This window comes from Arctopsyche grandis, chromosome 1 (genome assembly GCF_051622035.1).
Source record: "Arctopsyche grandis isolate Sample6627 chromosome 1, ASM5162203v2, whole genome shotgun sequence".
Taxonomy (NCBI): domain Eukaryota; kingdom Metazoa; phylum Arthropoda; class Insecta; order Trichoptera; family Hydropsychidae; genus Arctopsyche; species Arctopsyche grandis.
In genome coordinates, this window is record NC_135355.1 from 24252683 (window position 1) to 24269821 (window position 17139).

Below are 17139 nucleotides of genomic sequence, written 5' to 3' on the forward strand. Positions count from 1 at the left end.
CCTTGCACAAAATCTCCATACACAGTAGATAAGAAACAAGTTAGGTTTATGAGGTAATTTTCAAGAAAGGTCGATGCGAGATGCGAGCCCCTTCCCATCATCCCACTCTCGTCCGTCCCGTGCAACATTTCAACGTTGCAACTGGGAAGAGAGGTGGGAAGATGAAGCCCTTCCCATGGCCCCACTGTAGTTTCGTCCAATGTTCCAGCGTAAAAAAAATATGTGATGCATAAAAAGATAAAGAATATCTACTACAAAACAGTCAGGAACATTATCCACGAATTATCAGATGTATTTTCAACAACAAAAAGTCACAAAAAGGTCTGAACATGCGCAAAAACTTCCGAAGACTCGAATCTAAACCGACGACACTCAAACCCGAAGAGATTGCAGATCTACGGAAGAGCATGGAGCGGTAAACAGAAGTGGATCGATTATAATTTTTAATGGCAGCCGCACGTGTTGAGAAGCTGCGGCGTTTCTGTTCAGCGACTCGCTTCAGAGAGGAGCGATAATGGCCACGCGATTTTTAATACAACTCGCCGGTAAGTAATTTAGAGTTCATTACCGCGCGTATTGACTGACGGCCAGGGGAATGCTGCACACACATATTGTATCCATACAACATGTACTTAGATACGAATTATTCATGGTATTGCATTTCAGTGGACTTGGGAATAAAACATGACCACGACGGTTCAAATTGAATTTCAGCATAAAAGATTTTATCCTGTTCAAAAATCAGCCGGCTGTCAGAATGTGAACTCGGGTTGTGAACAAAGTTGGGTTGATTTTGCCCGGATGAAAAATTCCAATGTAGTCGTATTCAATACATAGGTGTATTTAATTCAAATGTTTATTTTTAATTGAGTCGTTATCCGGAACGCATTTTCTCACTGTTGAAATTCAAAAGATGATATAACAGCACGCATATGCAATCGGGCTTAAATGCAGAGCAATTAAGTCTAGGTTAATATGTACATATACTATAGTCCCTGGCCAGATAGTTAGGGACACCTGTTTGTTCGACGTTTGCGAGGATTAGAAACGGTCATAAATAAAGAGCGGACCCAGAGCGCGCTGTTCATTGTTCACATGTTGTAAATGCATTGTTAAAGGTTTGCCGAACCTTTTTACAAAGCATTTACAATAATGGAACAATAGACGGCGCGCTTCCGGTTCTACCTCTAGTCATAAATAACTTACTATGGGGCCGTTTGGGTTCAATTTTTTTGTGCGCTCCTCTTTATATCCATCTCTATTCATACACAAAGGAATTAGTGTAATACTGCTATTCTACAGAATTTTAAATAAAAACGAAGTGCATGGCATGTTTTGGCATACAAGTGTTTGGCATGTCCTAAAATGTAAAATTAATAAGCTCTCGTGTTCCAATATATCCATTTTAAAACAAAATATCCTTTCAGTATGGCAGGGAGACCCTGATATTAAAAATACAATAATAGCTTGCATTGAGAGTAAGCCTAAGAGATTATCTCTTAGAAAAAAACATTACTCTAGCAACATTAGTTACTGATCACAATTTTTTAATTAGAAAGCAAAATGAGAAAATAAAAAAAATGAACATCAAAAATGACTACCACCGACTTACAATTTCGTAGATATGTCGTGATTAAGAATCGTATAGTCATTATTAGTCACCGGAGTCTGAGGGGGGCGTGTATTGTTCAAAGGTTGTAAATGTATTGTTAAAGGTTTGCCGAACAATGGATAGCACTGTGACTATCCTACCTCTAGTCACGATTGAAAAAATAGTCCCTTCAAGGGCTGAAATGGGCAATTGATTGATATTTTTCAAGGAACAATTATAATTTATAAAATTAAAATTATTTTTTAAACAAGAAGGTAACGATATATTGACTGTAATTATAATTACTAAATTAATGGACATTTAATCTATGAACCACGAGAACCAAAATTTTCCTTGACTAATTAAAAAAAAAAAATAGTGCATGTAGGATATGGTTAACTTGATAGTTGATAAGACGAGAACGCTGTTTGTTAAATTTCGGCTAGCATTTAGATATTACTTAATTTATATAATGTGTTACCAATGCGGCTCATTGGCAACTTGCCCCGCCCCAAAAGAATACTGTCCCGGTCAAAATCCGATCTATAGTCACGATACAATATAAAAAATTATATATTTAGGAATTTTAATACCGGTATTTGATGTTTTTGATTAAAAAGGTTGCATTTTTCTGGTATATCAAAAATTCATTGTTACATTTATATATAGTTAACTAGTGGTGCTACCAGGCTTCGCTCGGTTCCACTTTTGACGATCCTTCCGTTTTAGTACAGATAAAATAAAAGTAACTTGAAATGGAAATGCAGCCTATTGAGAATACCATCGAAGCATGAAAAAAATCTTCATTGGTTTTTTTATTACATTTATTTGAATCGAAAAAAAATTATATTATTTAACGACCGACCATCACAAACGTCTTTGACTAATCCAGCCAATCAGAAACGACTTTGATAACGGCCAATCAGAAAGTAATTACAGACGCCGTTTCGGTTTTATATACGTAATTTCGAGAAAACACTACATTGGAAATAAAATTTATGTACAATAAAAATATACTTCATATATAAACCTCGAAGAACATCAGCAGTCAAACACTGAATAGTTCCATAGTTCATTTGTTTGTAATTTACCGTCAAATTGCAATAACCGGTTAACAATAAATAATTGTTCCCATTACCGGTTTACCGATTATTTACCGGTAAATGGAAAACAAATTAATAATAAAATAATATAACAATTTATTGGTTTTGTTGAGTTTATTAAAAAATGTTCATTTTATTTGGTACAATGAATTTTCAGAATTAAAATATGCTCTCAGGAAACAAATCAAATCAATACTTTCGTCTTTTAGACTTGACCTGAATTTTGTGCATATTTGTCCCACAGATGAAAATGCTCGTTCTGATTCAACACTTGTTGGTCGGCAAGACATAAGATGTTGAAATGCAATATTTAAATATTTGCCACGAATTTTTTCGAGTTCCAAATATGACATTTATCTCTTTTTTCGGTTTATCCACTTTATTTTTGTCGTTTAATTTTTTATTTTTTACTAATTTAAGCTTTTCTTCCAGTGTTAATATTTCGACTATTTCTATTTCATTTCCTTTGTCTTTTTGTTCAGAAACTTTATAGTTCTCATCCCTCAAAAATTCATACTTAGTTATATCTGTGACTTTTTCCATTATTGTAGTTTTATTCGTTATATTAAATATTCCATATTCATCAAAATCATTTATTGTATCAAGATCATTGAGGTAATTAACCACGTCGGAATATATCGTTCTTCTTTCCTTTATTCGAATTATTAGCTCTTCTTTAAGTTTGATGACAGTTGACACTAGTCACTAGTCACACTAGTGACTAGGGTGACACGTATAGCTGTGTTGCCAGAGTCGAAAATCATAATTCCCCATTCCACATGCATATCTACATTAAACATCCGTTATAAAATGCCTATAGCTGTCTTTAATTCGCAAAAAAATAATTTCCGCTAATTTTCCAATTTACCGGTAATTACCAAAGATGCTTTTTTGGCGATTTACCGGTAAACCGGTATTGCAACCTCTATTACTGACAAACAGGCGTAGACAGTGTTCAAATCATTCAGAGATCGACTATCGATGCTACGTAACTATTTTTCTACACTTTATTATTAACACATTATATTCGCATGTACTAATACGCAAGTAAATAAAAAATAAATAAAAACATTTTGTTTGGATAGCCTTAATTTAACGCCCAGACTCAAGTCAATATATGTATTACGATTATAGGTAGATATTTATTCAAATTATTGAAGCGAAATTTATACGCCGAATTTTGAATCAACTTCCAGATAAATCGGGAAAAATGGGTACAACACGAAAAAACAGCAAATGAAATGGCTAAATTAGTACTAGGATACAAAATAAGGGCGAAAAATGCACGTGTTTTTTTTTTAGATTTTTTTGCATATGTAAAAAAACCGCTAGCATGCATAATTTATGCTATGGCACCCAGGCCTAAAATCCTTGCATTGACAGAAAATCCCGGCCTAAAATCTCTGTGTTGACATAAAATCCCCGACATGACATGAGTGATTCTCATTTTCGAAGAAATGCAGGAGAAAATTGTCGGAAAAATACTCCTGCGGAGTTTTCTCCACGGCTTTCATTCAACAATAAAATTATAGACGATAAATTTTATATTTAACCTTGAGTCTAAAGTTTGACACAAACGTAACCAACAATTAGACCAACAGAAGTTCGACACAGTCATATAAAGAAAATTTTACATCGTCATTAAACCTTTGGATTGTAGGAAGCGAATGATACAACGAGCGATACATATTTTCGCGACCATCAGAAGAGAAGGTCGAAACGACGTGGGCCACAAAAACAAACCGAATCCTGGCATAGGCTTATCGAGACAAAGTGCATAGTAAGTGCAGTGTCATGGTTGAGAGACTGAACCAAGACAGAGCCCCTAGTGTTAAAGTTACCTCGCGCGTGTTAGTGGACATCAAGTCAAAAGGTTTATACACCTGAAATAATCACCCAAATACAATTATAAGTGCACACGTCTAATAGTACACGCACACCTGGCGCAACGGCAACATACCGAAGCAACTTTTATACCTACTACATATGTGTATTGTGTCAATGTTTACATTAGCGGTGAGTAGATCGGTTTTGGCTCTCAGAACTAATGTTCGAAATAGAATAATCATGCGTGGCTACATGCCACGGAATTGAATTGATTTATCGATCATTCGGTGAACTTTTACCTCTTTACCTTCTCCTGTGAAAGATAATCGGATCGGAAAAGTATTTTTAGTCATCTTGATCATCTACTGACTTATTGACTTAATACACGTGGTATCTAAACGAAAAATCGCCAGTCAAAAACATTAATGCTTACATTCTCCATCAGCGAATAAGCTCATTTTTTTCCACTTTAGTTCAAAATTCGTAAAATTGTTAATCTATAAAAATCATCATCGTCATCTATAGCTTTTCCATTCAGGACGTTTCCGTTTTGAGAAATTCTCAACAATATCTCCCGAGACATTTTTCTAATTTCATACAAATATGAATATCTAATAGAGGACAAATAAGGCGAAACAAAAAGCTTAAAAAATCTAATATATAATTTCGAAAGAGATTTTGTATACATATATGTATGTAACCTTCGTTGGTTGGTTCGTAGACAACACATTAGATTTTTTTTTCGATTCATAGGCGCCGATTCTTTTCGATTTTTTTCGATTCAAAGGATTTGAAGTCTCCGGGGGCGAAGGCACCGGGGGGGGGGGCGCCGGATTATGGTATACATATAATTTCGAAAGAGACTTAGTATATATGTTTGTTTGTCCGTGAGTCAATTTAATAAAAAAAAAACAAATGAGTATTCAAATAAATTTATATAAAATAAAACTATTAAAATAAATTTAATAAAATGTTTACTATTAGAATAGTCATGTTTAAGCGGTTTATATTACAAATACCGAGCGAAGCCGGGTAAAACCACTAGTATATTATAATCTTCAGTTGATTACATGTTAGATATATAGTCGTTCGAAGCAGACGCGATTACAAGTGTCATGATTCATGACACTTGACTCATGAAGTCGTTTGAAATTTTCTACATTTACTTAATAAATGTATTTTCATGAATAGACGAATAGACAGCAGATGATGATTAGGGCAATATGCTTTTGGGGCGTTATGGCTATTGTTAACACCGTAGAAAACCTTTTATTTTGCTCTCTTGCATTCGGCACTGTTGGAACGTGTATTGTTATTTGTCATTTACCTGATGACCAAAGATCGGCGTTGGATGGATGCTTTTCAAATAACAATAGACCGCTCCATTAGTGTTCAAAGCAAAAGAGCAAAAAAGCAAGTAAAACATTTTTTGTGCGAAAAGCATCCATCGAACGCTGATCTTTGCTAATGACTTTGATAATAATAATGATCCCTTCTTATTTTTCTTAAAAGTAATATAAATTTTTTTATAAGTCTAAAAATTACACAAAATCTACAACATACACATCAGGTAAGAAACATGTTGGGTTTGTGAAGTATGTAATTCTCAATGCAAGGGGGGGGGGGGCTTTCCTCGTCGTCTCATTTCAGATCCATACAATATTTTAGCATTGAAACGCTTCGTGATGCTCACGTCAATATAAAAGCAAACCACGCCAGAAGTTGTACTTCAAAAGTTATCAGTAAATTTTGATCAAGCATAAAATCTAGCACATCGGCTAAATTTTCTTCCATTCTAAGATCACAGATCAAAAGACGCCACAGATTTTGCGCGAAAATGCAAACTCCGAAGAAGAGGAGAGGGGGGGAGGAAGAAGACGTTCTTTGTAGAATTCGACGATCTCACAAAGAGCAACAACGTGCAAAGCGAGGTCAATGCCAGTGTTGGCCATCGAGTTGTGTAGGTCAGTCGCTCCACGGTCAGCCCACGACGATATGATGATGATGATGCGATGACAACACACCTGGGGTAACTTGGAACCGTGTGCGCGTGTGCAAAATCGGTATTGTTTTGGGCTGGAGCGACAGGTAGGCAGGCGGGCATTAGGTAGGTGACACGCGAGGCACCACCACGACGAAAACCGGTTCTAGATCGGTTTTCTAGATCACCTGAGATCCAAGCCGAGATCTCCCGAGACCCGAGGTTTGGCTACGAATCTGCGCCTGCGAACTGCATGCACGTACGTGCAATTGCAATATTGCAAATTGCCAACTCCGACGGGATGGGGAGCCTTCTTGCCGCTTCATCCTTAGCTAATTTTCCAGACCGTGGACACACACGGAAAGTCAATTATATACAGGCTATGGTTATTGTTATCGAGGGCTTCGTTAAATTAATTAATGGATGTATGTATGTATGTATGTGGTAAGGAGCCTATATTGTATCATATCCACAGTACAGCTCACTGATTAAGCGATTGTTTACCGGTAGGGAGGTTGCGGTTTCAAATGCTGGACGGAATCGAAAAATATATTCGATTTTCTCGATGATTATGAATTAACTAACTTATTGTTGTGACGGATTCAATAAAAATCAGCACCCCCTTCTTCTCACACAAATTCAGCTAGTCCGAATATACTGATTATTGCAAGTAGACAAATTATTGCAGTTATTAATTGGTATATAAGAGTGGTGTTTTTTTTTTTAGATACTTTTAAACGAGCGAAAAAACGCAGCACCCCTAGTCCATATACAAGAGAACACAGTCCCTAAAATCAGCCCCTGGGGTGTTTTCAGCGTAATTTTAGCCTTGCTTGACAGTGATCGATCACGGTGAATCCCATATTTGAAGAAATGTAGGAGGAACTTGTCGAAATAGTAAGATCTTACGAATTAATAATGACAGTAAAGATTTCAAGCTTTTTACTTTATCTATGTACGTAGTAATAGATTAAGTGTTGTGATCATGCGAAAATTAGAACCCGAGATTTTGACTGATTCTATCACTGATCACTAGTCACCGGAGTGATCACGCTTTCATGATATAGAAAAATATGTGTGTGTGTATTTTGGGGATTTTTTGAACACCGCTAGTCCTATCCAACAGAAACTTAGTATCGGTTACTGAAATTCTTATCGATACGACGTGTTTTTTTTTCAAATTGTTATGTTGACCGGAAATGGTACCTCCCCTCTTAGGTGTCCTCTTTTTTAAAAATTAAATGGTTTTATAAAGTTTCATATTTATTTTCTTGGAAAAATACGACCAATTCACGCTTTTCTAATGCACATACAGAATGTTGATGAATTGATATTGATATGGAGCTTTTGTAGGAGGCTGAACTCAAATTTTGATAAAAAAAATTGAAATCCATGTATGCTAAATTTTAATAAAATGAACTCAAATCAAGAAAATCAACTAATATAATATACAGGTGAAATTGAATGCATTTTCACGTGACACGGCAGTTGTCAAGAATATTACTGGCAATGACGTTATCGAAAGCTTGCATCGTTGATGGCGTGTGCATCCTTTAGATGATGAATATGATGCGTCATTTTTCTTAGGCGGATATTATATATTGTAAGTATATAAATACTGTTACGTACGCCGTGGATTGAGCGAATTGTACTTAGACCAACGGATATCTGTTATCGGTTAACTAAATGCATGCACTTACTTCCAAAGATTATATCTGGACTCCAAGTGCATTTAGGCTAAACAATGACCGTTATTAGTTATTTCTCAGAATCGGTACGGGAAGACCCAATGTCTTGGAAATACATATCCGAATACGTGACTATACAACAGGTAAACAGATTAGGCGTCCTGAGAGATCTACCCTTTATAAGGCGGTACGTAGGCGATATAATTCATTCTGGACTTAGCAGTGACACTGCGTGTATCTCCTTAATCATCAATAAATGCTGTGAAACGACTGTTGGCCTTTTACTTGGATCCTCCACCCCACCCCTACGCAACAATACAAATGGTTAGCACGAAAATATTTTTCACATGTAACTAAAGCCTATTTAGTCAAACTAAGCCCTAAAGAAAGCCTGTGCTTGCTCATTAAACAAGTCGGAATCGGGATTTGAAAACTTCAACATGAAAGAAAAGATTAAAATAGGGATTTACGTTGTAATACCGTTCTTCTAATTAAATTATTAAAGTATACCATAATATATATATTATTCAAAATTTATTTGGAAATTACGTATGTCTGTCTGGGTACATTATTTAAAGCAGTTACTTAAATACCCAGGAGATGAGTGAAAAATTTTCAATTGAATTACATACATACAGTCACGACCACGGAAAGTGGAACATAGTCGTTTTTACGATTTTTGGGCAATAAAATTTATGTGTAGGGTTTTTAACGACGGTGTATTTAAATACGAATGCGTTCGAAGATTTGAGCTCATTTTCGTTTGATAGTTCGTCTTCGAAGGATTACAATTTTAAAACATTAGAAAAACATAAGTTTTGTATTAATAAATACAAAACCAGAGTCAGTCACTCGACTTTTACCGACTCCGACTTCGCCCGAAAATTCACAGCCCAGTAACCAACTATTGGTCAGTATATTCGCGTAAAAATCGATGCGTGATTTCAACATCGACCAAAATTGATAAACATATTCGATTTTCTCAATGATTATCATCGAGAAATCATACTCGCAGCCGGTGAGATCCGGACGATAGAAAAATTTACTTGGCGCCTCTTTCCATATTAAATTTCTTTCTATCCACAGAACAATCGAGTCGCCGAAGAAAAAAACTTTCCAAGAAAACTTCACCACAAGACAAACAGTAAAAAGTTTGTCACGGCGAAGTAGCCAATTAATTAAAAGTTATACATTGACCAAACGTTCGCAAACTATTGAAAAAAAAAATACACATCCGCGAACCAGTCAAATAGACACACAGTGCTCCAATTAGAACGAGCACAACATTTCGCGTGGGTAACAAACGCTGATCCAAATCGTCGATGAACAACAATGTCCGCGAACTATGTACATACATAGATATCTTGAACCAAAACAAAACATCTCTGCAACGAACCTGCGACGACAAAAAGGAGACAAACAAAAGGAGTGTGAGATTAAGCTTAAATTGCACACAAGAATTAAATGGCAATTACACACACACACACGCACCTATGTAGTTCTAAACACTCGCAATTAAATACCTAGACAGAATGAGGAGCATTATAACATGCGCGTGTGGGCACTTACGCTAGCCAACTGGCGCAATACCCGAAGCCAGAATACATACACTCGAAAGTGGTACCTGGCTAAAAGGAGAAAAAAAAGCAGGAAACAATCATTACAGGGATGAAACGACAGATCCTGCGAGATCCAAATAGAATTAAAAGAAAACAAAAGTGCATTAAAAACCGGATTGATCTCACAGGGATGGGTTAATCGCTAATTAGGATTATACAGGCAGGTGTGTGTTTGTAATTAATAAGAGTCGAAAATGCGTAGTCAGCGTATCGATTCGATAGTATGGTTGCGTCATTAGAGGCGTCAGCATCCGTCCGACAGGTTTAGGCAATCGTGGTATGTTTGAATGTGAGGTATACCGAGATGTATGCAAGTATGCGCGATAGTGTATTAGAATAGTTGCGTGATATTCATATATTAAATGACAATTACACCAATTGACGTATCTGAGGAAATACGAGCGTTCTGTTTAAATGCATAGTGCATATTAAATTTCAATCTATGTATGTAACTATATATAAGGGGGAATGTAGGGAACAATGGTAGCTTTGAGACAACTTGTAAAACGTTACAAAGCTACATATGTAGCATCGGACAAACTTTCGTTGTTCCACAAATTCACGATTGTATTTTTCGACTAAATCAAAATTCAACGAGTTAACCACGTAATCGCCACTTGTTTGTAAAAACCGATTCGATTATTTTATTATACGTGTTTAGTGCCAACCCTTGACACTTATTACAATATTTTTAGATGTCACTGTGAAGAAACCAAAATTAATTTTGAGTCATAGCCTCAAAAACGAAGGAGCGCGCATCGGTGCGCTTATGGCGATTAAGTGGTTATGTTTAGAGGTAGGACCGGAAGCGTGCTTTTTCCAGGAATCAGGGCGTTTTGAGTCTATTTAAAAAAAAAAGGTTCATCATAAAGATGAACAATAAACAAAGAACGGCACGTTTCCGGTCCTACCTCTAGTTATGATATGGGAAGTGCAATGAAATACAAACTCGCCCTCTCCCAGAGCTGTGGAAATGCACTCGCCATTTCAGTGCTTAATCAGAAATTAACTATATTTAGTTTGAATCAAACAAACAGCCAGCAGCATGGCTCGTGGTTGCGCTTATGCTAAGCACCGAGAGGTCGCCGAGTTCGATTCCGTGAGCTGATCTCGATTGAAAAGAATTTATTCTGAGTATAATCTTTAATGCCGCTGGTCAGACTTGGATATTTGTGACCCCAAGTCGATCTCTTCGTCGTAGTTTCCAGCTATGATGGGCATATCTTCATGTATGTAATTGTTAATTCGTAAGATCTTTTTATTTCGACAAGTTTCTTCCGGGTTCGATTCCGTGAACTGATCTCGATTGAAAAGAATTTATTCTGAGTATAATCTTTAATGCCGCTGGTCAGACTTGGATATTTGTGACCCCAAGTCGATCTCTTCGTCGTAGTTTCCAGCTATGATGGGCATATCTTCATGTATGTAATTGTTAATTCGTACGATCTTTTTATTTCGACAAGTTTCTTCTACTGATGCCGAATCCGTATTCGGACGTAGGCGACTACCATGGGCAGACACCGTTTATGGGGCCTATCATGGGCAAGCCGAAACAATTTTTCGAGTCTGAGTCCCATCCATGACCTGATGTTCCGGAGCCAAGAGAGCTTCTTTCTCCAAAGCGACCGTTTGCCTTCTATGATGAAGTAAAGTTTCTCCTACATTTCATCAAATATGAGAATCACCGTTATCGATTACCGTCAAACCTATGTCAGTACAAGGATAAAATATCACGGAAAACACTCTAGGGGTGAGTTTTGCCAAGGATCGCGACGGTATAGATTAGTCGTGCTAGGGTTTTTATTTGCATTTGCAGAACTATAAAGAAAACACGTGCCAGGTACTACTCTGTGTGTCTGCACCTTAAAGGTAGAGTACGGATGGTAAATTAATATAATATTTATTGAAATGATAATCTCATTGATTTTTCATAAGAAATACTTCAAATAAAACGAAATTTTTGCCCATTGTACCATATAAGAAATTTTAGTTCACTGTACCATATAAAAATGAAACTCGATATCTTTGAATCACAGGTATGTTTGGTAATGGACAATTTTTTTTACACAAAAAAAAAAAAAAGATAATTTGTACCATTTCCCCCCCTCTTCCCCCCAGACAAATTCAATCGTATTCAAAACACCATCAAGTAAATATAAATGCAGAAAAATTGGCAAACACTGACGTAAACTTCTAATGCGATAATTTTCAACACAAAAAAATATATTAGGATGTCTACTTCATTGAATGTAGCATACATGCATGTAAAAAAAATCAAAAAAGTCGTGACTTGGAATACAAAATGGCAAAGATGTCTATTTAAGATATCTAAAAAACAAAAACAATTTTACATAAATTGACTATGAATTTTAAACTGTGTTCAATGTATAATAATAGCTCATTGATTAGTGCGCGCTTTTCGGTCGAATTTTTCAGTCAACTTGGGTTGAATTGGTTTGATTGAAAATTTCTCGACGAGTCGAGCATTGGTACGTGAGATAAATCAGGACAGACTTCCTCGTGAATAGCAGACAGTTTAATTGAACACAAGTAGTCAAGGTAAAGTCGAACACGGCACACCTATATAGTATAAATTTACATATAAAATCGGTCAAGGTATAACAAAGAATAGACTACTACAGATAAAAATTAAAAAATGAAGACATTTCCGATGAAATTCAATGTTTATATGCGAGATGGTGAAATTGAGGATCAATGAACTGTTGACAGTTGTGCATGACACAGCAAATATTTCCAATGCCCAATAATGACTAAGATTTGAAATGTAGTCAGTGAAACGAGCATAAATTGCTTGTTGCCCCAACGTGTCATCTCTAATCTGTGTAAATGATTAGACATGACAAAATTTTCGAGGGATCTAGCGCGCTAAGTGAGTCAGTTTTTGAACAATGGTGATGAATTGTCGCGCATTTAAATTCGCCGATGACTTTAGCATCGGATGCATTTCAATTTGCATACATACAATGCAAATCTAAATAAACAAACATTAAAAATGTAAAGTTTACCCAAGAATCATATTTTACGAGTCACTGAGAAGTAAGAAGTTTGCGCTTTGTAACAATTTTCATTGTAACACACAATTTTGGAAATTGCATGTGTTGAATTCTCAAATTAAGGTTGATATCATTGAACGCAAAAGAATTTGGAGCAATACGCATTAATTTTTTATGTGTATGTCCTCGAAATCTGAATAATTCAGCTTAAGCCAAACATAATTAAGCATTTGGAATCTGAAAGCAACTGGAAAAAATGTGTTTGTGAATTTGAAGAATACTTTTCATCGATGAGTTTAAACGCAAAGGTGAACAGTTTTTTTTTTATTTTTTTAACAATTTTGATTCACCAACGATATTGGTTGAATGGTGAGATAATGATTTTGCAAGCCTTGACCTTTTCAACAAACTTTGATTTTGTTGCACTGTTTCAGTTCAAAATTGACAATTTTGTTTACACATACAAAAAGCAAGTTTGATCGGTTCAACTTCATGAATTTTATAGTAAAAGATCTGCAAAGTTGCATTCTTTCAAATATTACTCACATAGTTCGAATGTCTTTCACAGAACCATACCCTGTATTTAATGCAAGCCTGAGGACTCTGATTCGGAGCATTTCAAGCGGAGTCCAAGTCATAAAAAATCAACCAACTTTGAATCCTTTTTTAAATATTTTCTTCAATCATTTGTCATCAATGTGTCAACTAGAGTCTCCAATTTTATTGAAGTAAATCCACTAATAAATTTCAATAATTTCTATATAAAAGTCAAGATTTTAAATTACATCTGATTGTTTCCTCCGTCTCATACTTGTTTTTATTCTGTTTACGCTAATTATTTTCATAAAATTGATTCGTATGAAATTCATATACATACACAGGGCCTCCAAGAGGAATCCCGGGCCCTGGGAAAAATAATTCCAGCCCCTATGACAAAGTTCAAAAAAGAGTTTTTTTAACTATATTTATAATTTTTTAAACATGTAATTGAATAAGAAAGTATGATGACAGGCATGATTTCCGACATGGGGCCCCTCGTGTAGTCTGGGCCCTGGAACTTTACCCCAGCTCCCCCCCCCTCGTCGGCCCTGCATATACATACACTATGAATCTACTTACTTTTTATTTATACCTATTTCATTACCAATAATTCAATAAATTGGGTAACATATCAATTTTTAGTGATGTTTTTTAATCCCATTAATTTTTTATATTTCGAAAATCGCTATAATTTTTATTACTAACAATTTTATATGTTGGCAAGAAATGTCGATCTTACTAAAATCGTTCAAGTTGCTTTCGGAATCGAATCATAAAATATAGTCAGAGTCGATAAATTTTGGAACAAATTCACAGTCCGGGTTTAATAAGACAACCGGAACGGAATCTTTCTATACAGTCTCATCTCAAGACACGTTCTTTGTTCGGAGCTAAAGCATGGTATATTTAGACTACTCCTATTACAATTGATTTGGATTCAAAATCTCCTATTACTACTATTTTTATTGTATGGGTATACTATTGAAAAGTTTACCCCGGGCATCACTAACCTTCTGCACGTAGCTAGTCTTTGAACAAATTGTTTTAAGTTTAACTTATTGAGAGTGTCAACGATGCAGATCTTCGACTTTGTTACGTTTTCTATATAAAAATCACATACGAAAATGTTTTACACAGTGTAATACTTATTTTACGAGATATATATTAATATTAAAAAAATATACAATTGATTTTTAAACGTTTTTTAAAATATTTAAAAGGTGTGTGTGTATTCATAGATGTTTAAAAGATTAAACATCTATAAATAATCACAATATGTATTGTACATACATATATTAAAAACTAGTGGTTTTACCCAGGTTTGCTCAGTATTTATAATATAAACTACTTAAATATGGCTAAACCAATATTTAACGACAGCCAATCAGAAACGAATGTTTTTTCATATATAAGGGAATTGGAACTGAAGCAAGAACTCGGATCTGAATATGTAACCGAAAAAGGAATCTGGATCTGGAACTGAAAAACGAATCAAAATCAATATAGGTTTTTCATTCCAAATTGACTCTTTTTTTATTTCAAATTGAGCCTTTTTCATTTCAAGTTGACAACGGCTCAATTTGATAAAGGGGTAAATTGGGAATGAAAAACGTGCATTGAAATCGTCGTCATAGAAAATTTGATTTTTTCGATAGTGTCACAGATTCTACAAACCAAAACTTACATACATACATACAAAGCCTCTTTCGAAATTATATATTAGATAATACATACAAGTATACAAAAAAAAAAAAAAAAAACATTTGTATACAACATACAAACTCTTGTTTGTATGTTGTATACAAATGTACGGAAAACGAGTCTCGAGATATTATAAGATTGTTTATAAGATTTTTTCTAGTTTTCATAGGGTTCTAAATTATTTATTCCCGGGGCTTCAGACGTGCTCATAAAAAAAAAATACAAATAAAACAATCAATTCGGCATTCCGTATTTAGAGCCAGAGACAGACATTCGTGGGAAAAATTATATAATTTAAAATCAGGTCAGTTTGTGGGCAAATGTTCTCGCCTCGGAACGGTCACAAAATGGAGTTGGAGATGTGCGATTTTTTTTTTTTTGGACGAGTTTGAGATGGCGAAATTCGATCTGACGTATTTCTATCTACTGTATATAATATAAAGAATGCGTTTACAAATTGTTTGTAAATACGCATACGCGATTGCGATGACAGGTAGAAACGGAAAGGATAGGGAGGTTAAGGGGGGGGGGGGAGGGGGGGTTAGATGGTGCAACGATCAGCTGTGGGGCGAGCGAGGGTGTGGGGAAGAGGGGACGGGTTAGAGTGGGGGTGGATGTGGGTGTGGGTGGCGAAGAGTTGTGCAAAATTACCGGTGGCTGCGAAGTCGTCAGGAGTGGCTCCGCCGGCGACGAGCCATCGACACCACTCGAGCGTCTCCGCCTCGTCGATGTTCTTGTCGGGGTGGAGGAGCACGTCGAGGAGGGCGCGCAGGCCGGAGCTGGCGTCGGGGCGGGGGCGGGGGAGGGGGAGGGGGAGCGGGTGGGGGTGGGGGTCGGACGAGGAGCACTCCTGCCGGGCCACCAGAGCCGCGGCCCTCTTGCCGCGCCGCATCAGCGCCTGAGCCACAGCCGCATTCGCACTCGCGTTCGCCGCAGCCGCAACCGCAGCCGCAGCAGCCGCAGCAGCCGCACCAGCCTCAGTCCCCGCCGGCATGGTCAACGCCGACGCCTACGACACCGACTCTCGTCGGAGCGGTCGGGGGGGGCGCGAGGTGCGCGAGGGGCGCGCGGGGGCGAAGAGAGATCGCAGAGCGCGGGCCACAGCCTCCGCAAGACTCGGTCGCTCGCCACTCGCCGATCACCAATCACCGACCACCGAGCGCCTCTTCCCCGCGCGATCCGCTCCCCGCGCGTTCGCGATCACCGCACGGGACGCACTGCCGCCAACGGAGCCGCAGTGCAATCGCACCGCACTCCGCACCCGCACCCGCACTCCGCAGCCGGCCTTAAGGCAGCGCTGCCTGTGCATCGTCGATGTGTGAGATGACGTCATACTCCGATCGCAAACTAAATATTATTATAGAAAGCAGCATAGCTCGGTCGTTAAGCTTCTGCTTAGCGTTGAGAGGCGGCGGGTTCGATCCCTGGGTCCGAGCCTCGAATGAAAATTAATTTTTCAGAGTATGCTGTTGGTTAGACCTGGATTTGTGACTTCAGGTTGATCGTTTCCTATCAGAGTTTGCCATTTTTTTCTGATTTCATTGTTGAAACGGTTCCCGGAAAAAAAATGGCTAAAAATCTCTCCTATACGATATGTCACCTATAATTTGTTATTAATTAATGTACAATAAATAAGTTTGTGTACAAATTAATAAATGTCTTGTGGCGGCTCGCTTATACGACATGGTCGAGTTTGGTTGCCTTCCTGCGAGTGGGGACCAACTCGGCTGGGTTCGGATAACCGCTACTCACTCTGCCTTCAGCTGTCATAAATAAAGCACGTGCATCAACATGCCAGTCGTCTCATTCGTTCATCCCCATAGTCTTGTGGCGGCTCGCTTATACGACATGGTCGAGTTTGGTTGCCTTCCTGCGAGTGGGGACCAACTCGGCTGGGTTCGGATAACCGCTACTCACTCTGCCTTCAGCTGTCATAAATAAAACACGTGCATCAACATGCTAGTCGTCTCATTCGTTCATCCCCCATAGTCTCATTAGTTCGGTGATTACTAGTCAAATGTGAATCGGTCACACGTGATCACTCGTCACGAGAAAACTGATTGACTGATTTTAGG

General features: G+C 37.3%; 1 protein-coding gene across 1 annotated transcript in view; it reads right to left on the reverse strand.

Annotated features, from left to right (window-relative positions):
* Positions 1–16245, reverse strand: part of Ubr3 (Ubr3 ubiquitin ligase) — a 62681-nt gene extending 46436 nt beyond the window's left edge. Inside the window, exon 1 of the mRNA XM_077436737.1 lies at positions 15716–16245. Within this exon, the coding sequence (XP_077292863.1) occupies positions 15716–16058 (343 nt within the window). The 5' untranslated portion in view covers positions 16059–16245. The remainder of the gene's footprint in view (positions 1–15715) is intronic.
* Positions 16246–17139: the final 894 nt, after the last annotated feature.